The sequence below is a fragment of the Rhinatrema bivittatum genome, chromosome 4 (genome assembly GCF_901001135.1).
Source record: "Rhinatrema bivittatum chromosome 4, aRhiBiv1.1, whole genome shotgun sequence".
Lineage (NCBI taxonomy): Eukaryota > Metazoa > Chordata > Amphibia > Gymnophiona > Rhinatrematidae > Rhinatrema > Rhinatrema bivittatum.
Window position 1 is genome coordinate 170473434 of NC_042618.1, and position 27024 is coordinate 170500457.

Sequence of the window (27024 nt, forward strand, 5' to 3'; positions counted from 1 at the left end):
CTGCCTCCGTTTTGGCCAAATAGGCTTTGTGGAGAAGCAGGACAAAATCAGAGGAGAACTCCAACAAATCAGTTGAAGACTGATCCAGATCCGCATCTGCCTGGTCCCCCTCCCTGTCATGGACAGGGGTCTGATTTGCAGGAAAAAGTGGGGGAGGGGAATCCCGAAGCTCCTCAGTTGAAGCCTTGCTCCTAGCATGAGGAGCCAAGATGGCCACTGTGTCCTCAGTTCCCCACGGGGCCTCCTGCACCAACATCGCTGCACCCTCAGGCACTACACTCCCTGGCGATTCCCATGGAGATTCCTACCCCCCCCCCCCCCCCCCCCCTAGATGCAGTTGGTGCAAAACGCGGTTGTGCTGAGTCGCAGCCACTTCCCCCCACAGCCGCGGCAAACTTTTCCACACTCAGTGGGAGGAGCCATGCTGTGCAATTGGGCCTAAAAATAGCCCCTGCCTGCAATGCGGCCAGTGGCGCTGTCCCGGTGCTGACACCCAACCTTAATTAAAATCGGCAATCTGGACCCGCTCACCTCAGACTGCCTCCCCGCAGCACATTGTAATCAGCCGCCGAAGCCTTACTTCAGGCTGCGCTCAACTCTCCTTCTCTTTCACTTTTTTTGTTTGTTTTCTTAAAGAAACAGACACCAGCAAAAACAGAGGGGAATAAAACTAAATGCTTCCCTGCTTCTGGCTGGAAGAGGATGATCACTAGGGGTAGCAAGGACCCAGAGGGGTGAGGGAACCAGGAGCCCTGGCTGTCACCCCTCCTGCAGACAAGAGCCGAGCTAGGACTGCTCACCCTGCTCTACCTGACGGATGGCCCATGAAGGAACCTAACACCTTGGGAGCCGTCCTCTAGGAATCTTCCTTCTATCATCTGCTGGAGACAGAGAAATACAGTTCAATACTGAGGGTCTGCAGGTGGTACTCTCGGATATGTAGCAGTGCCTGACAGTTTTTGCTCTCTGCTTTCATCTGCTGGTAGGGATGCAAAAGCCACTTGTCTGGTTTGATCTGGGGTATGAATAAGAAGGGTAAATTTACCCTGTAACATGCATGCACATGTAAAAAAAACCCGCACAAATACATATTGCACTTATCTGGATAATTCCTTATTTATCTGGCTAATTAACAGCAAAGCTGTTACATAGGAAGATAAGTCTTAAAAGTACTTCTTATCCAGATAAGTAGCTCTGTTTGGGACTTATCCTTCTATCTTACTTATCTGGATAAGTAGCTCTATTTTAGACTTATCCAGCTAAATAGCAGCAAAGCTGCTACTTTCCCAGATAAGTCAGAACTTGTCCAGATAAGTGCAGCTTTCATGATTTATCAGACTAAGCTCCTACTTAGACAGATAAATCAGAATTTATCCGGATAAATAGCACATAACTGCTATTCTTGCTTTTTTTATGTCTAATTTTAAAAACATACATGTGAAGATTTAACCTGTGTAATTTACATGCACTTACCCCCTACCTCCACCCCGTAAACTGGATTTTACGCGTGTAAATCAGGAGATTTTTTATGTTCAATATGTTTTATTGAGTGGTCAAACCTTCAATGCATACATGTAACATATATAACCTGGGTAATACGTACAATACCCCAATTTCAATATAAACTTATACAATATTCTTACCCATACCTATGACCACCACTCAGGAGATTTTTTAATATGCACGTGGCAATGAAATTGCCAGTTTTACAAATTATTCTTCCAGTTGCCCAGTCCATCTGCAGGTCATTGAGACTCAGCCCCTTTTCACCTAGATCCCCACTCAATCAGTATTTCATATTTAAAATGTTTACTATCACTTACTTCAGATTTTTAGGATTTTGCCTCATACGCAGCCTTATCTTGCCTTCAAGATGCCTCCCCACTAGCAGAGGACCTCAGTATGCCTCATCACTAGTCTTATCAAGCTCCTCCTCACTGCCCTTGCCATGCCCAGATCCCAGCCCTATGTAAACCAGCCTTGCCTGTTCTCCTTGTCTTCTCATGGTGTCATTGCTGTCTCCATGACTGATCTTTGTTCTTGCCTTGCCTCACCCTCTGGCCCTCAGGCCTTCTAGTTCCTTGCCTTGCCTTGCCTTTGGGCCTAACTTGCCTTGTTCCCTGTCTTGAGGCTTTCAGGCCTATTCTGTCTGTTCCAAGCCATGCTGCCTTTGGGTTTCTGTGTTCTTTGTTTGGTGTTTCCCTTGTATGGCTTGTCTACTCCTGCCTTAGTCTGCCTTGTTGGTCTTGTCCTGTCTGTTTCAGTATCCTGTCCTGTCCTTGCCTCGCTTTAAGTGTGTCTTGTCTAGTTCCAGGTCCTGCTTGGCATCCAGTCTTACCTTGTCCTCAAATCTGCCTGCCTTGCCCTGCCTGCCAAGCCAGCCTGCCCTGTCCTGCCTGCCAAGTCTGTCTTGTCTTCAACCATGCCTATCCTGCCCTGCCTTCAGCCTTGCCTGTCCAGTCTTGTTGTGCCTAGTGTTCCAGCCTGTGTGGACTCACTACTATGATGTACTGCCATTGCAGAGACATACTGGCTCCCAGAACCCAAGAGCTCAACCTGTGGGGGAGGAGGCTGGCTAGGTGGAAAACCAGCCCTTGTCTTGCTACAAGTCTGCCTTGAAGTCCTGTGCCACTCCCTAGGTGGGTTTCCCGCTTCTGGGGCCCGTAACACAGATATAGAGCAGGTATAAAAATATGCAAAAGTCAGCTGCCAAATCTACATATGTAAATTGCTTATAAAATAGCAATTTACATGCCTAAATGTTGGCCCTGCCCTGGAGTGCCCTGGCCTACCCCTTTTATACATGTGCAAATTTACTCGCGGACCCTTACGTGTGTTGTATGAAGCTTATAAAATAACATATACACGAGTATATGCTATCTATACATGTATATGCTGATTTTTACAGGCACAACATTTTAAAATTCTCCTTTTAACATGTTCTTTGTATATATCAATTTAAAGGAACACATAGCAAAGTATTGATACTATTGAAACAATTTTTAAAAAGGTTTCCAAGGGTGGTCCAGGAAACTATGGACCAGTAAGCCTGACGTCAGTGCAGGGCAAAATGGTAGAAACTATCATAAAGAACAAAATTACTGAACATAGACAGTTATAATTTAATGAGATAAAGCCAAAATGAATTTAGCCAAGGGAAATCTTGCCTCACCAACCTGCTACATTTTTTTGAGGGCGTAAATAATCGTGTGGTTAAAGGTAAGCCAGTTGAAATAGTATTTGGATTTCCAGAAAACGTTTGATAAAGTCCCTTATGAGAGGCATCTGAGGAAATTAAAAAGTCATGGGATATAGGAGGCAATGTCCTACTGTGGATTAGGAACTAGTTAAACAGACAGTAGGGCTAAATGGTAAATTTTCTCAATGGAGAAAGATGAATAGTGGAGATTTAATTATTGGGTGTTATTTGATGTGTCTGCTGTTTTGAAACATTTTGTTTAGGATATTTTTTTAAATTATTGTGAGTTTTTAATTATTGGATGTTATTCTACTCATCATTACTGTTTTATAATATTCTTTTTATTAGTATGATTTTACTATTTTGATTGATGTTTTATATTTATTGATTTTATTGATTGCTGTTTAATGGGGAATGGTGATGTTTCTGGTTTTCTATTGTTGCACTGAATACAGACTCTGGCTTCTTGAGGTTTCCAGTTCATGTTTTGTCTGTATGTTTCTATTTAGACTTTCTGGTCTCTTTATTCTTTAATCAGTCATGGTCTGTCTGTGTTCTGCATGTGTGATCAAGGTGAGGTATTCTGCTAGCATGTAGTTTCTGTGTAAGGATCTATAGCAGCTTGCTTATTCTATTTTCCTAATAAGAGGTTTATTGGTGTTTTAGAGCTTTGTGTAATATTTGTAGAGCTAATTTACCTTTGTTAGGGTTGTTGCTGTTTAAGTGCTGGCAGTTAGTGATGTTTTAGTATGGGATTTTTACTTTATTGTAATTCAGTTTATAATTTTGTAATTCAGTTTTGGATGGCCAAGCTCAAACCCAACTCATGTTATAATAGGCCTATTACCATATAGGTTCCAAGTGTCTTTCTCAAGGTTTTCTGGTTGGCATCACAACATTGTATGTAAATATAATATACATGCTGTTGTGATATTTTTAACTCTGAATGTAATTTATGTGCAGAAGTCATGTTCTGTGTACAAATCGTGTTTTCAGCACAGAAAACATTGTTTATGCACATAAATCAATGTTTTATTGAGGTTAAGCATATTTTTGAGCACACATTTTTAAATTAGTGTGCTAATTTGCTAAAGCTTTCAATGCATTAGCATACCATTAGCTTAGGGCATCAGAAGTTAACTTTTTTAGTGAAAGTAAAGAAAATGTGTACTGAAGCTCAGTGCACATTTTTACTCACATCTTAGTACACTTTTGACTCATTATAGTGTCCTGCACAGTCAGCACCGACTCGAGGGAGACTGATAACATTACACACTGTGTTTTCAGGTCAACATGGCGTTATAGGGCCCCTATCTTCATTTCTCCAGCAGGGGGTCCATTCATTGCTAGCTACACCACTGCTGGATCCCTCAGTCATTTCCTATGTTTCTGGTACATTCTAACTATCATTTTCATTGCTCTTTTAGACATCACTTCAACTTTTGACTCGGTCAGTCATAAGATTATGATCTCTCGGTTATCTGACATCAGTATTGGAGGCACCGTACTCTCCTGGTTTACTTCATATCTTGAGGTCATAATATGATGCACCTACTGAGGTTTCCACAAGGTTCAGCCATGTTGGCTGCACTGTTTAATATTTATTTGATTCTTCTTTGTAAGCAAGCTGCTGTCAGTCTTTGCAATGTCGTACAAATTTTATGCAGACAACATACAATTTTTCTTTACAATTACAGCATCCTGGCCATCCACTGTTAAATATTTTGCTGTGTGTTTGTCCACTATTAAATAGTGGATTTTTCATAACTAGCTACTCCTTAATGTGTCCAAAGCAGAGAGAATCACCCTAACAAAACTTTCTTCCAGAGATTATCCAACACCTATTGAATTTGATGGCCATCGCATTTCAATTAAATCTGTGATACAACATCTAGGGATTTTGATTGATTCTAACCTTTTGATGCAATCCCCATCTCAAAGAATTTGTTAAGATATCTTATATGGAGCTGCGCCTTTTTCAGCAACTTAAATTACTCCTAGTCACTGCTGAATTTCATACCATGCTCCAAGCTTTGTTTCCTTCAATGGACTATATTAGAATTTCCTTGTTTCTGGGTCTCCCCATTTGTATCTTAAGAATCTTACAAATTATGCAAAATAATGTAGCTCAGCTTTTAAAAGAAACTTAATTTGAGATCATATTACTCCTCTGCTAACTGACCTACATAGGTTACAATATATTGGCACAGAAAATATAAAGTTATTTTATTGATTCATAAATTAATCTATGAGATTAACCCAATTTGGCTAAATTTGATCCTTAAAATATATAAGATGCCCAGAGCTCTAAGATCAGCTAATAGAGGATTACTAGAAGTTCCATCACCAAATCTTTCTCATTTGGTAGAGGTATATAATGGTGCCTTCTCCATAGTTGGTCTTACAGCATGGAATGCTCTTCCTGAAACACTGTATCTTTCTTCTGATGCAGCTCTGTTTAAAAGGATGTTAAAATCGTACTTGTTCCTTGAAGCATTTGGTCCTAGGAATTAGTAGTCTTTTAATTAATACCTTGTTTTTTTTTATTTTCAATTTATTCATTTTTAACATACATAGTCAGCAAAACAAACTTGCCGATGAATATAGGTCATATAATCACATCATCCAATGCAGTAGGGTAATATTTACATCTTACCCATAACTTTCTAATCACAAATGTTCCTTTCAAATAAGTAAGATTTAAAAAGAAATATTTCTCCAATTCTATGGGATCTCTTAAGAAAATACTTTTAAAAGTCATACAGATTATACATCCTGTTATAAAGAAATGAGAGATCCAAGATTCTAATATGGAGCACTAGGAAATAATAAGAATAGAACAGAAGGTTACAATAATTTTCTTATCCCCATGACAGGTTCAAGTAGCATTATTTTGAGAAGAATGAGAATCAAGAAATAAGCGCAGATCTTGTGGATCAAAATACACATATCTTTGACTATTAAATTTGAGCACACATTTACTAGGATAACGAATCACCAAATGGGCTCCTAAAATTTTTGCTTCTTGAGACATCTGGAGAAATCTCTTTCTACACAATTGTGTATCTCTTGTTATGTCCAGATAGATCCAAACTTTTTGGCCTAGATAGCATTTCTCTCTATTTTGTAGAAACAATCTCAAAATAGTGTCTCTATCTGAAGAAAAAATAAATCTACCATAATACACAATGTCCCACGAAATTCAATTTGATCTTCTGTAGACTGTTCCAAAAAATCTGTGAGATTTTCCAGGTCCTGCGCTTGCATTTCTTTATTCTGTGGCTCATTTCCTGTCTTCTTCCCAAGGTTTATATAGAATATCTTCTCAATTGGTGGAATAGCATTCAATGGTATTTATAAATTTTCCAGCATAAAATTTTTAAATTGTTCCATAGGTGATTGTTGAGAACGGGGGTGTTTAGTGTGCCCTTGGGCCTCAGCCTGGGCCCAGACCTTCAGGGCCGAGCCAAGGGTTGACGGTGGCTCTGCATGGCTGAACACAGTCTTACCCTCTGCCAGGCCTGCAAGCTCCCAAGGCCAACATCCAAGGATGTTGGAAGTTGAATGGTCCTCCGACCATTCCGAGCCCTTTCGGACCTGCTGCGAGCAGCATGGAGCAGCAGGCCTGGCCTGAGGTTGAGGGCAGACGGGCCTTGACATGAAGACATGACTGTGGAGTGATGCGACGGCATCTAGACGAAGACACGTGGCTGATGCAACAGCATCCAGGGACGAAGACACATGGCTGATGCAACGGCATCCAGGGACGAGACTCTTGACATCCACAAAGGCAACACGAGGCATGGACATTGGCACTGTCTCTCAGGGCGCCCTACTCAGGCCACCCGCGGGACTGAGTCGCGGACCACCCTGTCTGTTACGCGCCCTACACAGCCCCAAGAAGCTGGTCACAGACCACGACAAGAGCGGGACAGCACAGGAACACACATCCGGGACTTGACGGCTCAGGAGCACAGGACAACCATCCACCGGCAGGCTAGTCCACTCAGGAGTACTGCATCTGAGGGACCCCCGGCCTACCGGACCAGAAGGCTCGAGAGCGAAGACGAGGCGTGGCGTAGGGAAGAACATCCAGGAAGGCAGGAACACTGGAAGGAAGAAGATCACGAAGACACCTGGACATGGACCTTAGGCACGGAGACATGACATGGTAGAACAAGAAGACATCATGATGAGGATCTCCACGAGAAGAAGACCTTACACAGGCTCTGGCAGGCAGGAGCCTCCAGAGCGAAGACTCCACGACGATGCAAGGCCAGGAACAACAGACGGAGCAGCCCTTTATAGGGCTGAAGCAGGAAACAGTCATCAAGGTGGGGCCCAGACACTTCCTGTGTCTGGCCCTTTAAATGCTGAGAGAAGACGCATCCGCACGCCTAAGGAGAGTGCAGGAAACTGTGCAGGACCGCGGACAGCGGCCTGCACCGTCGTCATCGCGGAAGACGTCAGAAGAGGCAGGGCTGGCCTGGGACGCAGGCCCGATGTCGGCAGCGGCTCCAGCCACTACTCCAGCCCGGGGCTGCAGCCTTAGCGCCGCGAAGAAGAAACAGCGATGGGGGCAGTCCCAGGCCCCGAAGAAGGCCGCGGCAGCCAGGAAGGCACAGGGCGGCCTCCGGGCCACGTGGGCAAGCCGACGGCAGCGTCCTGCCACGTCGGCCAAAACGGCAGCGTGGGTGAGTCAGAGCCTGCTCGTGGGGGAACCCGCGGGCAGTGCGGTTCACAACAGTGATATCATCTTAACTCGTGGAAAATTTAATGCTCTCAAGTTTTTATACCTTGCTTCATTCTCTATATTTTCAATTTTCCGTGTATTTAATTTTTCAGCTTGTATTAATCCAGTCTGCACAGTCTGGATTTGGGTAACTTGATTTTGCAAACCATCCAACTTTTCAGAATGTTGAGCCACTATTGAATCCAATTTTTTAATTTGGGTTTGTGTATTAGACAAAATATTAGACATATTCACTACTGAGTTTTTCAATTCAAGCAATATTGCCCAAACATTCTCTAATGTTATTTTCTGCGATTGATCCACAAGTGGAGGAACAATAACGCTTATCCCACCTTCTTGACGGCATTCTTGCCTCGTAACAGAGGCCGCAGTCGACCCATCCTGCCTCTCTGGCGTAGATGTTAACGGTAACGTGTTCATGATTTTCACTCCACTCTCTCTCAGCTATTGCTGCAGAGAGCCTGCAGGATTCACTGTTCCCATACCTGCCACGCATCACTTTCCCCATTTTTCTCTCCAACAGGGCCAACTGCTTCCTCCTCATCAGGTCGAGCATTCTGACCCGAAAGCATGGGTTATGAGCGGCAAGGTGGTGGAGGCACCATGGGAGCTCCGGGGCTTAATGAGGTGTTCAGGTCCTGAGCCGCCGGCGTTTGCTCCTCTCCAATGGCTCCAGCAGACACTTCTCCCAGGCTTGCTGTATTCAACGGTGCGAAGAAGCCCTGAATAACCGTCTGAGACAGGGTAGGAATCAGGGTTGTTGGGGTTTCAGCCCTAATTTTCCCTTTTCTCTTGGTATGAGGCATGTTAGTCCAAGACATAAGTTCAGTATCAGGAGCTCTGCTTCACCTGACCAGGCCCATCTTGGATCTCTTTAATACCTTGTTTAATTATTACTTTATTGTTAGCAGCAAATTCAAATCAGTCATGTATTTCTTTGAATGTTTGTTTGCCATGTGTAATTATGATTTTTATTTTGTGCATGTTTTACTGTAACTCGCTTCAGTCTGTATTTGGAAATAGCAAGTAACAAGGAATAAACTAAAGTACACTAATGTGGTTTTCTCTTTTAAAGCTGTTTTATTTATGTATTAAACACATTTGCTATGCTGAAATAATTAGGACTTTAAGAGATATCTCTGTTGTAAACACATGATGATCATGTCACTCATATCATGCTGTAAAAATAATTTACATTTATGTATAACAATGACCACATACAAATAGAAGAATATACTGCTGGACTCTCCACAAATGGGCTGAGTGTGGATATGTTATTTACCTTCACTCTCAATGACTCACTTTGCTCTGCCCCTTGTGGGTTACTGGGTCACCAGTAGCAAGTTGTGTCCTGACTCAGTCCATTGTCACTGCCTGCTGTACAACTTGATAATCCCATTCTTATGCAGCTTTTGCCAGAGCTCCATTTCTAGATTGAAATTATGATTGCTATAGAAGTTTAATTTTTTGTAGGTCTTGTCGTAATAGTGATCGGAATATTTTTCATAGTTTGGTGTGATAAATCCGTAAGCACTGACCTGAGAGAAAGAGACAGAAAATTGCCTAGAATCTAAGTTTCTCTTCACTCACTTTTCCAGAGAAGATAAAATATTAAATAATTCAAATGTCCATCACTAAGAAAACACAAATTTCATTTAATAAATTGCTTTTAACAGAAACATCTTGGCACTGGACAAAAAAAAAGAGGCTGAATCCCATCCCAAGTGTGTCACGCAGCACTCCTATCCCAAGTGTACCAGGCAGTACCCTCAACCCAAGTGTGCCAGACTGCACCACCGGCCCAAATGTGCCAAATTTCACCCCCAGCCCAGGGAGCATGAGGCTGCATCTCATCCCAGGTGATGCCAGGAAGCTCCCCAGCCTAAGTGTGTTGTGCTATACCTCATCACAAGTGTGCACTGCTGCCAGTAGCATTGCCGCTCCTGTAGAAGCTCGGTAGATGTTCTCGCTTTTAGTGTACATTATTGATGAAAAAAGCAACCTGAAATGAAAAAGCAAGAAAGTTATCTCTGCTTAACCCTCTGAAACCATGTCCTGGTGTGAAAGAAAATAATTGAGAAGTGACTGCATGTGCTTATTCAGTCTCAGGGCTGCTGCAGAGGTCAGTTTGGGTTTCTGATTTCTTGTTCTCAGAAGTTCTCATCAGAATTAGATTCAGGCAAGTGACAGTGATGAGTGTGCACAGGGAAGTGAGTTGAGTTTCAATCAAAGTCCCTGTAGGTAATTCAAGAGTGAGGAAAACAGATTCTCCATACAAGTGTTCTCTGACATGTGCAGCACGAGATGAAAAGGTACAGGGAAGGAAAGAGGGTTTCAGAATAGATTTCTGGGTCTGGATCTGAATAATGAGAGAGACTCCTTAAATGGGGTTGGGGGAGAGGAATGTCATGGAAGAGAGAAGGAGATCCAAGATCAGAGGGAGCAGAGAGTCACCATGAATTAGAGAAAGAGAGAGTAGAGTGGCCATGGATTGGTGATAGGGGCAGGAAAGAGGGGAAAAACAGCATGGATTAGAGGGTGAGAGCCAATGGATTGGGGAGAGTGAATGGGGACGGTCACCACCCCAGAGTTCTAAAAGTACTCAAACATTAAATTGCTAACTTGTTACTAGTATTTATTTATTTTAAAATATTTATATCCTGCTTCTACAAACTGTAAAGCAGGTCACAAAATATACATTCATAAAAGTTTGCAATTAACAAAGACATAAAAAGAAAACAGCAAAAAAATTGCATGATGTAACTTAGGGCATCTTTGATGTATCTTAATGCATTATAAACTAGGGATGTGCATTTGTTTTCTACGAATTAGACAATGTCAATAATATTGTCTAAATCACAATGGATTGGATGCGCCGACATTTTTTGCAGAAATTTCGTATTTTGTGATAGTGCACACTAACAGAGTTACTGCGCACTAAATATCTGTTAGTGCGCAGTAATTCAAATTAGTGCACACTGTTTTCTAGCTAACGAATTCCTCTGAATTGATACTTTTTACTTTTTAAGTTGCATTTTTTAGTGCGCACTAACACATACTTAGTGCGCTATAAGTTGTATTAGGGCACACTAAACCTGTTAGGGTGCCCTAACTAACCTGTTAGTGCGCACTAATGAGTCTTAATGCGCATTAACAAATACATGCCAGACACTAAATGATATAATGACAGTGTTAGGATTCACATTAATTACAGATAGACTCACTCACAAAGCAGGGCACTCCCTTGACCTGACTTATATCAACCATAGCTTCTTAGAACACATTAGCACCAATTATAATCAAATTCCATGGTCAGATCACTTTCTAATTCAAACTACCATTAGATGCAGGATGACCCAGGTAATACAAAGAACAAAACCATTGGAGTTCAATTATCGCCCACCATATAACACTGAAATACTAAAAAAACAAATTAGAAGAAACATTAATACACTTTGACCACAAAGACTGCGAAGCCGCAACTACAGCATGGCTAACAACCACGAATAAATTAGCAGAGGAAATAAACCCCACAAAATAAATAAGAATCGATAAGCTTAAACAAATAAACCTGTGGTACAATGAGAAGATAAAGGAAGTCAAATGAAAGCTGAGAAAAAAAGAAAAGGATTGGAAAAAAGATAAAACAATTGAGAATCTAACCAAATTCAGGAAACAACTAGCTCATTACAAAAAAAATAATTCTTGACGCAATAAAACAATTCTTCAGCTCAAAAATTGAAAAATTTGCAAACAACCCAAAAGCTCTATTCAACAGAGTAAAAAAATCTGTCAAATGATAAAACAGAGGCTCCCCATAACCTACCAGAGAATAAATGTAACGAAATAGCACACTATTTTATAGACAAAATCACAAACCTAAAAACTAAGATCCCAAACTCAACCAAACAGGATATTAAGATGCACAAAAGAGATATAACACAATGGATAGCGCTTGATGAAGTTTCAAACCTTGAAGTAGAATCCATGCTACTTCATGCTGCCCCACATAAAATCGACACCATACCCACCATGGTCATAAAAAAAACTAACGAATACAGCCTCCCATACATTAACTGTTGCATCCATGGCTGCTCTATGACCTCATTCCACCCTCTCTACCTCTGTGGCGACTCCCTCCGGATTTGATGGTCGGTTTGCTGCCGCGGCGTCTCCATGCCGCTTCTCTCCGGCAAACCCGGACCGGTTCGACGCTGCGGATCTGCCATGTTCCTGATGACGTAGGACACGTTTGCGCGTTCCAAAGTATGTACCAGTAAGGGTGCGAACCTCAGGGGTGTCCCCCTGTATTGACGTCATCCACTTCCAACATAAAAGGTCTTCACTTTCGCTTACGATTTGAGTTAGCAAGGACAAGAACTCGGATACGAATACGGATTCGCCCAAGCTACTCTGCCTTTCGGACTTACCAGGGGTACCCGCTCCTCGGGGGCCTCGCTCTCTTTTCTCCATTTAAGATTGCAAATAGGAACCAGTACTCGCTTCTCGAGGGCCCATGTTCCTGAATACTCTGAAGATTCTCTACTGCCTGGAAGCTATCGCAGATACAGACATTTGTGAGTTACCACCGCTCTCTCAGAGCTTTCCCTGGAACCAGATATTCGCTCCTTGAGGGCCCATTTTCCTGAATACTCTGAAGATTCTCTACTGCCTAGAAGCTATCGCAGATACAGACATTCGTGAATTACCACCGCTCTCTCAGAGCTTTCCCTGGAACTAGGTACTCACTCCTTGAGGGCCTAACCCTTTCCAGCTACTGAGCCTCCTTAAGAACATATGTGAGATTGTCATCTACTACTGGCTATATATACACTACAGCATACCCTGTCTACTCACTATCTATAATCTTTTCTACAGCTCAGCAACCCTGGGATCGCAGTTCCAGTATCTGAGGGACTTCAGCCCTGCCGGGCATATCAGCTCACTACTGCCACCTCTGGTGGTTCTACTAACCCGTCTAATAAAATAACTATCTGTATCTGTCTCCATACCCAAGCCTAGCCAGTGGTCCCTCTCAGGATATCCTCCTGGGGGCGCTGTCATCTGCCATCGGCCCAAGGATTCACCTATTTACATTCCTTTCCAGCTGAGTATCCTCTTAAGCACTCTGCTGGTACAGGTTGCCAACTCAGTAGTCTATATCATATTAAGATTGCTAGTTCCACCTACGGAGCATATCAGATTGCTAAACTCCTCCTTCCACGGGAGCCAGTTCCTAACAGATTGCTAACTGGAGGAGCAAAACCTAACATTAACCAAAATCATAAACCTTTCCCTTAACGAAGGATTGTTGCCAGATGTACTTAAAGGAGCTATAATCAAACCAATACTAAAGAAAAAAAACTGCGACCCTAATATCTTAAGTAACTACAGGCCAGTCTCTAGTCTAACCTATCTCTAATTGCTAAATTAATAGAAAAAACGGTACAAAAACAACTAGCTGAACACCTAGGCAACAACAACATACTTTATCCCTCACAACATGGATTCAGAAAACACTATAGCACTGAAACATTATTAATCTCTCTAACAGACTGCGAGCATTTGATAGAGGTAAACACTACATTTTGGTACTATTTGACTTGTCAGCAGCATTTGACACAGTAAACCATATCATGCTACTAAAAAGGCTTGAAGAAATAGAACTTCAAAAGAAAACACTTGACTGGTTCAGATCCTACCTAAACAATAGATACTTCCAAGTACAGATAAAAAACACATTGGGCCAGATTTTATAACATGCGCGCGGGCGTAGATTTGTTCGCGCAACCCGGTGCAAACAAATCTACCCCCGATTTTATAACATGCTTGCGCAGCCGTGCGCATGTTATAAAATCCAGGGCCGGCGCACGCAAGGGGGGTGCACAATTGTGCAACTTGCGCGCGCCGAGCAGAGCAGCCTTCCTCCATTCCCTCTGCCCCCCCCCCCCGCACCTTCCCCTCCCTTCCCCTATCTAACCTGCCCCCCAGCCCTAACTAAACCACCCCCTGACCTTTGTTGGAGAAGTTAAGCCTGCCTCTGGGCAGGCGTAACTAGCGCGTGGCGGCTCTCTATCCCCCGGTCCGGTGGCTGTTCCAGAAGCCTCAGTCCCGCCCTGGAATGCCCCCAGGCCAGCACCCTTTCCACAGCCCCCCCCCCCAAGAACGCCCATTTTTTCAAGTCCCAGGACTTACGTGCGTTCCGGGGCTCGGCGCATGCAGGGGGAGGCAGGGGTAGGTTTTCGGGGCTTGCGCGCGTATCTACCCCATTATCAGACAAAATAGAGCTAAAACCAGGAGTACCCCAGGGATCTTCACTCTCAGCAACACTATTTAACATTTACCTGGGAGTCACGTGACGCTGTGCAAGGGAGTGGATGTAGTCTGCCCTTGCTGGCACCCTATCCCCCCATCCATCCCCATCTGTGACTTTTAAAACAATTTTTTTTGGACCATACAAGTGTCAAGTGCACTGCATCATCGGGCAGGGAATATTAAGTCACAGCGATGTCTACCAGAACAGCCAGAAAAGAGAGGGAGAAGGATAAAGAGAGACCGAGGCCTACCGAGCCGCTATCGGAAGACGAAGGGGGGCCCCCTGAATCGATGGTGCCCGCCAACTGGGCAGACTTGAGAACCGCCGTTGTGGAGGCATTGGAGCCGGAATTCAAAAAACTATCCCATCAACTTTCTGACTTAACGGCGTCTATAGCCGGGTATGAAGCGCGCTTTACTGAAGTTGAGCAGCGAGTCTCGGAAGTTGAAGATGGCCTCCAAACCACGAGGGCTGAGGTCGGGAAACTGCAGGCGGCACTAGCACAACATACTGACCGACTAGAAGACCTGGAAAATCGGTCTCGTCGGTCAAATCTTCGGTTTGTGGGGCTGCCGGAGTCGGTGGAGGAGCGGGATCTGCCGCGGCGCCTTGAGAGCTGGCTGACGCAGGAGCTGGGCCTGACCGGGACGCGCGGCCCCCTGCGCGTCGAGCGGGCGCATCGGTTGGGCCAACGCCGAGAGCAACAGGATAGGCCCCGAGTCGCAATAGCGAAGATTCTTAATTTCGCCCACAAAGAAGCTATTTTGCAGGCGGTGAGGGGAGGCAAAGTTCTTACCTTTGAGGGTAAGAAGATTCTTGTTTTTCAGGACTTTTCGGCGGCCCTTTCCGCCCAACGGCGCCTGCTTTCCCCGCTTTGCGCTCAACTACACAACCTGGGTCAGCGCGCGGTGATTATTTACCCGGCCAAGGTCCGAGTTTCGACCCCGGAGGGGCTACGCTGGTTTTCGGAGCCGAGTGCCCTACGCGAATACATCGCGAAACTGGATCGGCCAGCAGCGCACAGCTGAGAGCTTCCTCGGCGCTGGATGAGATTGTTGACAGTTTTTTGTTTTTTTTTCAGTTCTCGGTCCCGGACTTTGTTTAGGTGCTGCAAAATGGCGGCTGGGTTTGCCTTTGGCGCCGTACCCCGTGAGCATTTAGCGGGAGACCGTGATCGGGTCCCCTGCATAGTTTAGGGGGACAGCTGGTTTCTATTAAATTAGATCGTAGTGACCTCTGCTGCCCCTATTTGTCAGTGGACCACGTGGAGTATACAGCGGGGGACATTTTACGTTGCCGGGACGTTTACCCACAGTTTTAGTGCTGCGAAGACTTTGTGTGCTACCTTATACGTGCAGATTCCTCCCAGGCTGAAGCACAACGGCGTTGGATTAGCAGGCTACTTTTTTTTTCATTCAACTCACAGATTGCCGGTCAGGCGGAGGCTCCCTGCATTCTGGGGGGTTGCCTGGCGTGTACGGAGCCATGCTAATTTTGTTTTTTTTACTATGTGTTCCTTGTTATTGTCTGCGTTGAGAGTCATCATTGCCGTGTTTTCTCATTTATTTTTAACGTTTAAATTTGGTCCTTAAATATGGGGGCGTGGGGAGGGGGTTGGATGGGGAGGGGGTGGGTCCTTAGTGTCTTAGGTGACTCCGTGAGAAGGGGTTGTATGCATGGGTTAGAGATGCAGGGGCAAGGGGATTGGGGAGGTGGGGGGAGGCGTACAGGGGAAGGTGGGGGGCTGCGGGCGGGTGGGGTGAGCGGGAGGCGTTCTGGGAGTGGGGGGGGGGGGGGGGAAGGGATGGGTTCCGGGGGTCGGTTGGTTCGGAAATGTTTTACTAAACTGGATTGTCTTGGGTCTGCGGGCTATGGGTGGTCCGGCAAGAGGGGAGTGGTCCATGCTGGGACGGCCATTTCCCTCCTCAAGGAGGCAATGTACTTTTCAATCAGTTCCTTCTTTGACGACTGATGGCTAGTCGGGGTACAGTCTTGTTGTCCTGGAATGTCTGTGGCATTAACTCACCCATAAAGAGGGCCAAGATCTTGCAGGCTCTGCGGCGGAAGTCCGCAGATGTGGCATTTCTCCAAGAAACACATCTGACGGATGCGGAACATGTTAAGTTGCGCCAAGGGTGGGTCGGGGCGGTACATTTTGCATCTGCCAGTTCCAAGTCTGCAGGGGTGGCTATCCTAATTCGTAAAAATCTCCCCTTCACGGTGCTGAACGAAATTAAAGATCCTAAGGGTCGGTATTTGATTCTCGAAGTGGAGCTTAACCACGCTCCTATGGTGTTTTGCTGTGTCTATGCCCCTAACATTGATCAAACCCCATACTTTCAGATCTTGCAGCGCATGCTCCTTCCTTATATTGATCAGGCCCTAGTGGTGGGGGGGGATTTCAATGCCTTGCGGGACCCGGTGTGGGATCGGATTTCCAATGCCCCAGTAGGGGGAGCGCAGTGTAAGGGGTTCCGTGTTTTGGAGAATGCCTTACACCTTATTGATTCCTGGAGGGTTCTTCATCCGTTGGAGAAGGATTTCACTCACGTGTCGAGGGCCCATGCGACTCAGTCGCGTTTAGATTACTTTTTCGTCAGCGCGCATTTTTTTTCCCAGAGTCGCAGCGGCTGAGATAGGCGAGGTTCTTATATCGGATCACGCCCCTATTTCCTTAGAGTTCACTCCGGTGGGATTGGGTCCTTTGGCGAAACCGTGGCGTTACCCATACTTTTTGGCGGAGGATGGTCCCTTTCAAGCTTTCATTAGGGAAAGATGGAAGGATTACGCACAATTAAATGGCCAGCACAGGGATGATCCCATTTTGTTTTGGCATACAGCAAAGGCGGTTTTGCGCGGCGATATCATAGCATATCTGGCGTATCGGAGGAAATCCATGGATAAAAGGCTTCTGTCTCTGAGTGCGCAGCTCCAGAAAGCCAAACGCACTTTGTTGCGGCACCCTTCCCCTCAGCACAAAGTATCCTTTGTAGCCCTGCAAACTGCCATCAATTCTCTTTTACATCAAAGGGCAAAGAAAAGCCTTTTATTCTACCAGTTCCAGCTTTACAAGTTTGGGAATAAATCGGGGAAAATGATGGCGAATCTGGTGAGATCGGCCAGGAGCACGCGATACATCCCAGCTATTAGAGTGGAAGGAGGACGAGTGGTTAACTCCAATTCCGAAATCTTGGACGCTTTTCATACCTATTATTCCAGGCTTTATGAGTCTGAGGGGTGGAGTGCGGATGCTTGGGACGCATTTTTGGAACGTTTTGATCTTCCGTCCATCACCCTGGAACAACAGCGGAGACTAAATGAACCTATCAAACCAGTGGAGGTGCAACTGGCGATTAATAGAGCCAAGAAGTTGAAAGCTCCGGGCCCTGATGGGTATAGCGCGGAATTTTATAAATGTCTAGTTGAGCCTCTTACGGAATTTCTTCCTTCCGTGTACACTGCTTTGATAGAGCAGGGATCCTTCCCATCTTCTGGAAATAGAGCCCATGTTACTCTTATCCCGAAACCGGGGAAGGATCCGCTGCTGCCGGCATCCTATCGGCCTATTTCCTTACTAGATGTTGATCTCAAGTTCTTAGCGAAAATCCTAGCTGAACGTTTGGGGGATGTCCTGCCACAGTTAATTAAGCCTGGGCAAGTGGGGTTTGTTAAGAAGCGGTATGCCCTTACTAATATCAGACGGGTAGTTGCTGCGATGACGATTTGTCAAAACTCTGGGGTAGAGTATCTCCTGGCTAGTTTAGAAGCTGAAAAAGCGTTTGATAGGGTGGGGTGGGGCTATCTATTCCGATTGCTGACCGGCATGGGGTTCGATGGGTTTTTCCTTCAAGCCATACAGCTTCTCTACCAGGACCCGATAGCGTTATTGTTGGTAAATGGTATGCTCTCAGCACCCTTTCAGGTGAGACGCGGCACTCGCCAGGGTTGCCCACTCTCTCCGTTACTTTTTTTACTCACTATGGAACCTCTGCTGTTAGCTATTCAGGAATCGCCACGTATCCGCGGAGTGCTGTTTCATTCGGGACGCCAGAAAGAGATTTTCAAATATGCCGCTTTTGCGGACGATGTCTTAGTATTTCTTACTGCTCCCCAACATTCCTTGCCTGTGCTCCTGGCTCTTTTCCAAGATTTTGGGTCCTTTTCGGGTCTGCGCATCAATTGGGACAAATCTGAGGCTCTAGCGTTTCCTTTGGTGCTTCAGGAAGGATGGAACGGCCCCTTTCCTTTACAATGGGCTACGCGATCGATAAAATATCTGGGGATCCTTCTGTCTAATGACCTTGCAGCCATCTATTCACTTAATATCTCGGGCCTCCTCAGGACTACGCGCGACAAATTGATGCACTGGGGGGAGCTTCCATTATCTCTGGGGGGACGGGTAAATTTGTTTAAAATGATCCTTTTGCCCAAATGGCTGTACATACTGCAGAACTTCCCGCTATCCCTTAGACGCAGCGATTTAAAGGCAATCGACACTCTCTTACGTGTTTTTTTTTGGCGGGGGAGGAAGGCTCGCATCCCCTTGTCGTGGCTCAAGTTAAAGTGGGGACTTGGAGGAATGGGAGTTCCGGATCTTCTACGCTATAATATAGCCGCCAACTTAAGATTGGTCAGAGACTGGATGCTGGGAGAATCGACGGCTGTAAGTTACCTCGCGGAAAGCACATTAGTTGCTCCCTTTGATCTCAAGTTTGTCCTCATGTGTCCGCGTCAGACGCTCCCCAGGGTTTTATCACAGCACTGGCTAATCAGCCCGATCAGAGATGCTTGGCGATTTTTGACTGCACACCTGCGCATCCCCGCACAATGTGCATTTTTCCTACCCCTAATGGGGAACCCCGACTTTATACCGGGAACCCACTCTAGTGGATTTCGGGAGTGGGAATTGAAAGGTATAGCGCAAGTGGGCCATATCGTAGACCCCAGAGGTGAGTTACTTTCATTTGCGGATCTACAAGCTTTGTATGAGCTATCCCATACTCAGCTATTTAGCTATCTGCAGGTCCGTCATTATGTCCATTCTCTGGAGCATTCCACTAAACTGCCTGCTAACTATCAAGCGCTAAATCAAATTTTTCACTTTGAAAGCAAGCAAGGGATCCCTCTTTCCCGGTTCTATCAGGAATTACTTAAGGGTCATGTCCCTGATGCATGTCACACCTCTGTGGAGCGCTGGGGGCGGGATGGCGATTTCACCATACCTATGGCAGCGTTTAAGGCTTGTATGAAGAATGTAACCAGAGTTACTGGAAATATGTATTATCGGGAAATGCAGTTTAAATTCTTGCATAGGGCATATGTGACACCTCAAAGGGCATTTCAGATCAAGATAACCTCTGTAGCGACATGTCCGCGTTGTGCCGCGGCCTTGGGAACTATGTCTCATGTATTTTGGACATGTCCTTATATGCAAAATTATTGGGGTAAGATTCTGAGTTATTTACGACTATTATTGCATATTAACCTCCCTCTTTCTCCTTATATGTGTTTATTTGATTGCATCCCACACCCGCTTGTACGGGGCGTGGGTGCTCGTCTGTTTTTGAAAAAAGCAGCTGCGGTGGGGAAGAAGGTTATATTACTTAACTGGAGGGAGTCGGAGCCCCCATTGATCTGGGCTTGGCGGATTCATCTCCATCGCATGATGCAAATGGATAATTTGGACTCTAGAGCCTGTCCGCAAAGACGTCGTCGGTTCCTGCAGATCTGGGACGCTTATCTCCAAGCTCTGCCACATCGTTCCAGAAGTTTGGTGCTAAATGATGGACCGTAGTGGGTACGGACTTGCCTGCTTGCCCGCAGATGCTAAAAGTAATGATTCAATAATACAATCGACGTGGTCTTTGGGTTGAGAGGGGGGGGGAGGGAAGGATGGGGGGAGGGTTTTGGAAGAAGCTAGGCATGTAAGGCATAGGGGGACGGTCCTTCTTCTAGAGTTAGCAGTCTGGGGGGGCTGGTATTGTTGTTATTGTTTGTTTATCCAGGTGTTTTGAATATGCCAGTCCCAGATGGCGTACACTAGTTATAGAGGAGACTGTAAGGAGGGGGTGATAATGTGTCTGTTTATAAATGAGCTCAAGTTTGGCTGTTACCTGTATTTGCTCCCGGGTTGTGGCAGTGTACACACAGCCTGGAGGCTCTGTATTTTCTTGTATGCTCAATAAAAACTATTTAACCATAACATTTACCTGCTACCTCTATGTCACCTCCTGGCTGGATTAGGTATCACACATTACATATATGCCGACAACATTCAACTAATTTTACACATAGATGAAACAATTGAGAAAACGTTAAACCTAGCAATGATGTATCTAGATATAATTAAACAAGTGCTAAACCAAATGGAGCTAGTAATCAACATTGAAAAAACAGAATTTATACACCTAAAGCGTAAAAACATTGAGTTGATTCAAACCCCAACCAATGGGGTTGGGGTTTGAATCAAAATGATATTAAAGTAGAGCTAGCCAAGAAAGCTCGTAACCTAGGTGTGATAATTGATATGGAAGTCAGCCTTAAGCAACACATATCACTGAAGGTTAAAGAAGGTTACGCCAAACCTATGGTCCTCAGAAGGCTGAAACCCTTACTAACCCTAACACACTTCCGAACAGTCCTACAGGCACTTATATTCGCCAGCACAGATTACTGCAACACACTGTTTCTGGGATTACCATATTCAACTATAAGACCACTCCAAATCCTACAAAACTCTGCCGCCAGAGTATTTACCGGTAAAAATAAAAGAGATCACATCACTCAAACACTTGCCGAACTTCACTGGCTGCCAATAGAACAAAGGGTTCAATATAAAACACTCTGTACAATTCACAAACTAATTAATGAATAAAAAGCAGATTGGTTAAACACAGTGCTGCACTTGCATGTCCCCCAGAGAAATCTTAGATCAGCCAATAAAGCCCTCCTAACCATCCCCTCAGTCAGAACAGCCAGACTGACCCAAGTTAGAGAGCGAGCCCTATCCCTAGCTGGACCAATTTTATGGAACACAATGCCCCTGGAAATTAGACTACAGAGAGATTTAAAACTCTTCAAAAAAAGTTTAAAAACCTGGCTTTTCAAAAAAGCTTTTTACAGTGAAAACGGAGAATAAGAAATATGACAGGCAACAGAACATCACACAGAGCACAAAGTCACACAATGCTTACTTGCATATTTTATTATTTTCTCTCATACGTTAATTCTAATGATAGACAGAGACAGTATAAAGTACTATACTTATATGGTTACCCTATTAATCATACATAGGGATAAGATCCATGTCAACTTTCATATAGATTGTATTATTGAAATATGTAACCAAAACTATTTTGGCACCTTGTAAGATAGCGTCCCCCAAGCTGAACATTAAAGATATGTGCCTCTCTGTAAACCGTTGTGATGGTGCACGACCAAACGACAGTATAGAAAAGATTTTAAATAAATAAAATAGCTAGTGCGCGCTATCTCGGTCGGGGTGCACTAATGCTGAGATAATGCGCACTAAGTAGTGGTTAATGCGCATTAAGGCTCGTTAGTGCGCACTAATGCACTTCGACGAAACTTGCTGAAAAAACACGAAGCCTGACACGATACCTTTAAATGAAGCACTTCCCTACAGCCTATAAGGTCTGCAATTCATCAGGCAAGTTCGATTTAGTATGTTTCAATGGCTTAAGTCAAAAGCTTCCCTGAACATAAACGGCCAGATTTTAAATTGGCCACGCATGTAGAAATTGCACTTATGTGCATGGCTGTGCGTTGCGTGCATTTTAAACAGGGCCCAGCCATGTGCGTAAGTGGCGATATGCACATTAGTGCCGGGCCCTGATAAATGGGTGGTCCAGGGGATGGGGATGGGTGATGCTGGGGGTGGGTTGGGATAGTGCCATTCATTGCTGTCCTGGAGCCTCGAATGCTGGCTGGCTCCCACCGCACGCAAGTTAATTCAGGTCGGGGCCCTGAAGTAACTTGTAAACAAACAAAAAAGGTGATTTAAAGAGTGGGGAAAAGAGGGGAAGGGAAATTAGGGTAGGGGGTAGGAAACTTCCTTCCCAGTCCGCTCCTAAATTGGAGCGGACTGGGAGGGAACTAGGGGAGCCCTGATCTCATCGCCATGCAAATTTGCATATTTTTACTCCCCCCTTGCGCATGCCGCCCACACATACGTGCGCGGATTATAAAAGCTGGCGCGTATGTGCACGCAGCCCATGTATTTTATAACATGTGCGCATGTTATAAAATTGGTGCGTCTATGTGCACATGCCAGATAGCGCATGCATGTTTTAAAATCTACCCTAAAGATTTTTAAGCGTTTCTTAAATTTTGCATTGTCGAATGTTAACCTAATTTCTTCAGGGAATGAGCTCCACAGGAAGGGTGTTGGTACATCACATCGTAAACAGGTTACGCAATACAGACTGGCCGAAGATGGTGAGCTGTAAAGGTATGGAGAGAACTCCAGGTGGCAGCCCTGCAAATATCAGGAAGCGGCACCGATCGGAGGTGTGCTACTGAAGTCGCCATAGCCCTTCAGTGTGCCTTAACACGGTCTCGAAGTGGAATGCCTGCTTGTTGACAGCAAAAAGATATGCAGTCCGCTAACCAGGAGGAGAGGGTCTGCGTACCCACAGGCTGCCTAATTTGTTGGAACGGAAAGAGATAAACAATTGAGTGCTCTTTCTGTGGGCAGCCGTATGGTCTAGGTAGAATGCTAGAGCCTGTTTACAGTCAAGGGTATGCAGAGCCTGCTTTCCTGGATTGGAGTGGGGCCTGGGAAAAAAGGTAGGTAGTATGATGGATTAATTGAGGTGAAAATCTGAAACTACCTTAGGTAAGAATTTAGGGTGAATGCAGAGTACTGCCCGGTCCTGCAGAGGTTTAGTGTAAGGCGGACAGATAACTAGGGCCTGTAATTCACTAACTCTGCGAGCTGAAGTGATTGCCAAAAGGAAAATCACTTTCCATGTGAGATATCGAAGTTCACAAGAATGAAGAGGCTCGAATGGTGGTTTCATGAGCCGACCCAAAACCAGGATAAGGTCCCAAGAAGGGGCCGGAGGACACAGTGGAGCCTTGAGGTGAAGCAAGCCCTTCAGAAATCGTGTGACAAGGGGGTTGTACTGATATAGGGACATCCCCAACACCTTTATGGAAGGTGGCTACCGCACTGACATACATTCTGATGGAGGAAGTTTTTAGACCTGACTCTGACAAGTGCCAGAGATAATCCAGAAACTTCGGAATTGGACAGGTAAAAGAGTCAAGGGCCTGAGAAGAGCACCATGAAGTGAATCTGTTCCATTTGTATGAATAATATTTTCTCGTGGAAGGCTTCCATGAAGCAATCAGGACACTGGGAAACTGGTTCAGAAAGGTTAAGTGGTTGAAGGATTAACCTTTCAACATCCATGCCATCAGGGACAAGGCTTGAAGATCGGGGTGGCGAAGGCACCCGTTGTTTTGAGTGATTAGAAGCGGGTCTGTTCCTAGAGGAATGTGCCTGCGAATGGAAAGATCCTGAAGTATTGGGAACCACACTTGGCGGGGCCAGTGGGGTGCTACCAGGATCATGGTTCCCTTGTCCTGACGTAACTTCATGAGAGTCTTCAAGAGAAGTGGAAGTGGAGGGAATGCATATAGGAGACCAGTTTCCTATGAGAGGGAGAACGCATCTCTTGGTGGATAATGTTGGCTGCGAGTGAGAGAGCAGAAATTGCCTACTTTGCGATTCTGGGGTGATGCAAAGAGGTTTATCTGAGGATATCCCCACTGCTGGAAGATGGAGTTCGCTACTGGATGTTGAAGCTCCAGGGAGGAAGACTCAGAACCAATGTCAGGAAGTATTTCTTCACGGAGAGGGTGGTGGATGCCTGGAATGCCCTTCCAGAGGAAGTGGTGAAGACCAGAACTGTAAAGGACTTCAAAGGGGCGTGGGATAAACACTGTGGATCCATAAAGTCAAGAGGACATCAATGAAGAGTGGGTGGCTCGCCAGAATGACGGCTACTGCCTGGAGATAATACCCTTATTCAATAAACATACACACGGTTACTGCGACTCCAACATCGCTCTAAGCTTCAACGGCAAGAGGAAATGTGGAAAAAAGGATTTGCACTCACAAAGAGGGGAGTAGCTGGCTTGTTACGGCGGTTACTACCCCAAAACAAATAAGCCTGATACTTCACTTTCAATGCATATCCAGCATAGCTCTCTGCTTCAATGGCAGGGGAGAAGAAAAACTGATACGTCACGTGTATCCAGCATAGCTCTCTGCTTCAACGACAGGGGAGAAGAAAAACAACCAATAAGGGCTGAATAACATAGTCTGGGTAAAACAAATAAGCATGGGTGTAGCGTGCTTATTGCGGCGGTTACTACCCCTAACCAATCAAGCTTGATATTTCACTTGGATGCAGCTCCATCACTGCTCTCTACATTAATGGTGGGGGTGAAAGGGAAATAGAACCAAAGGTTACTAAGAGCCAAGAGAAACAGATAAGTATGAGAAAAAAGTGTGAAGCTTGCTGGGCAGACTGGATGGGCCGTTTGGTCTTCTTCTGCCGTCATTTCTATGTTTCTATGTTTCTATGAAGGGTTGAGAGACAAGTCGTGCCGTTGAAAAGTGCGACTCAGCTTGTCTGCCAACACATTGACCACTCCCGGCAAGTAGGTGGCCCTGAGGTACATCGAGTGGGAGAGGGCCTCCACCCATATCTGTGCAGCTTCCTGACACAGAAGGTAGGAGCCTGTCCCTTCCTGTTTGTTGATGTACCACATGGCCACCTGGTTGTCCGTCTGGATCAGTATGACTTGAATGGCGAGGCGATCCTGAAATACCCTGAGAGCGTATCTGATTGCTCGCAGCTCCAGGAAATTTATTTGGTGTTTGGCTTCCTCTGGAGACCAAGAACCTTGTGTCTGTAGATCGGCCACGTGGGCTCCCCATCCAAAGTTGGAAGCATCGATGGTGAGAATTATTTGAGAGTCTGGCACCTGAAAGGGCAAGCCCTGTAGAAGATTGATTAGATTTGTCCACCAGGTGAGAGACAGACGGAGTGAGTCGGTTACATGGACAATGGTCGACAGAGGCTGAATGGATTGAGTCCATTGTGACCTAAGAGTCCACTGCATGACTCTCATGACCAAGCGGACCAGAGGTGGGTAACCAGGAGCCCCTGGCCTCCAACCACCGAACTGGAGCGGGCGAGACCCAAGTCAGGGGTGTCCAACTCCCCCCCCCCCCCCCCGGATGCCCGGCTTCCGATGAGGGATGGCCCACGAAGGTGCCTAACACCTCAGGAAGCAGCCGAAGAAAGGAAAAGAAAGAAGAAAATTCCTATCTCCCTAAACTAACTGATAAACTAGCAGGAGTGCACAACTACCTCTCTGGTAACTAACTAACTCTCACAACTAACTCTCTGGAGTCAGAGAAATACTGAGGGACTGCAGGTGGCACTCTTGTATATATATAGCAGTGCCAAAAGTTTTGATCTCTGACTCCATCAGCTGGTAGGGATACACAACCCACTTTTCTGAACTGATCTGGGTATGTTAAGGAATGGAAAATAAAACGGAGGATGTCATAATGCCTTTGTTTCAAACCATGGTGAGACCGCACCTTGAATACTGTGTGCAGTTCTGGTCACCGTATCTGAAAAAGGATATAGCTGCACTGGAGAAAGTGCAGAGAAGGGCGATCAAAATGTTATGGGGCATGGAACAGCTGCCCTATGAGGAAAGGCTAAAGAAGTTAGGGCTGTTCAGTTTGGAGAAGAAACAACTGAGGGAAGATATGATAGAAGTCTACAAAATCATGAATGGACTTGAACAAGTTAATGTAAATCGGTTATTTACTCTCTCAGATAATAGACGGCCCAAGGGGCACTCCATGAAGTTAGCAAGTAGCTCATTTAAAACATATCAAAGAAAATTCTTTTTCACTCAGCACATACTAGTTAAACTCTGAAATTCATTGCCAGAGGATGTGGTTTCAGCAGTTAGTGTTACTTGGTTTAAAAAAAGGTTTGGATAAGTTCCTAGAGGTTAAATCAATAAACTGATATTATGGTAATTAATAAGCAATAGTAGCTTGTGATCTATTTGAGTACTTGCCAGTTACTTGTGACTTGGATGGCCACTGTTGGAAACAGGATACTTACTGGGCTTGATGGACCCTTGGTCTGACCCAGTATGGCATTTCTTATGTTCTTTTCACACACACACACAAACACACACTCCCACACATTTTGCCACCCACGTACATTCCCCAACACACACAGCCATATGCACCCCCCACACACACACACCCAGTGCACACCAACTTCCCCCTCTACACACAAACCAACTCCCCCCGCAAGTACACACAGACCCTCCACAACTCCTCCACATACCAACTCCTCCCCTCCACATACTCACATATACCCTTACACCACCAACTGTCACCTTCCCCCTACACACTTATTCCTATGCCCCCCACTCTACACATACATACACAAGAGTGAAAGAAAGAAGGGGCACATTCTTCCCCACCCGATTCATCCTACACCTCTCCCTCCCCGGCACACACTCTCTACTCTAACCTCACAACAGATACATATCCCTACCCACACCCACACAGGAGGAGGAGGAGAAGGGAGAACGTGGAGAGTGCAAGGGGGATCTATACAGCTCCCACCCACACACCCAGTCATTCCCCTACACCCCCATCCCAATCTCCAGTCACCCCCACAC

The 27024-nt window shown here is 45.3% G+C and overlaps 1 protein-coding gene across 3 annotated transcripts in view; it reads right to left on the reverse strand.

Annotated features, from left to right (window-relative positions):
- The window catches only part of LOC115090298 (alpha-N-acetylgalactosaminide alpha-2,6-sialyltransferase 2-like), a 182701-nt gene that overhangs the window by 121591 nt on the left and 34086 nt on the right, over positions 1 to 27024 (reverse strand). For all 3 annotated transcript variants that reach the window (XM_029599214.1, XM_029599213.1, XM_029599212.1), the window contains one exon: positions 9855 to 9954. In XM_029599214.1, the coding sequence (XP_029455074.1) occupies positions 9855 to 9954 (100 nt within the window). The remainder of the gene's footprint in view (positions 1 to 9854; positions 9955 to 27024) is intronic.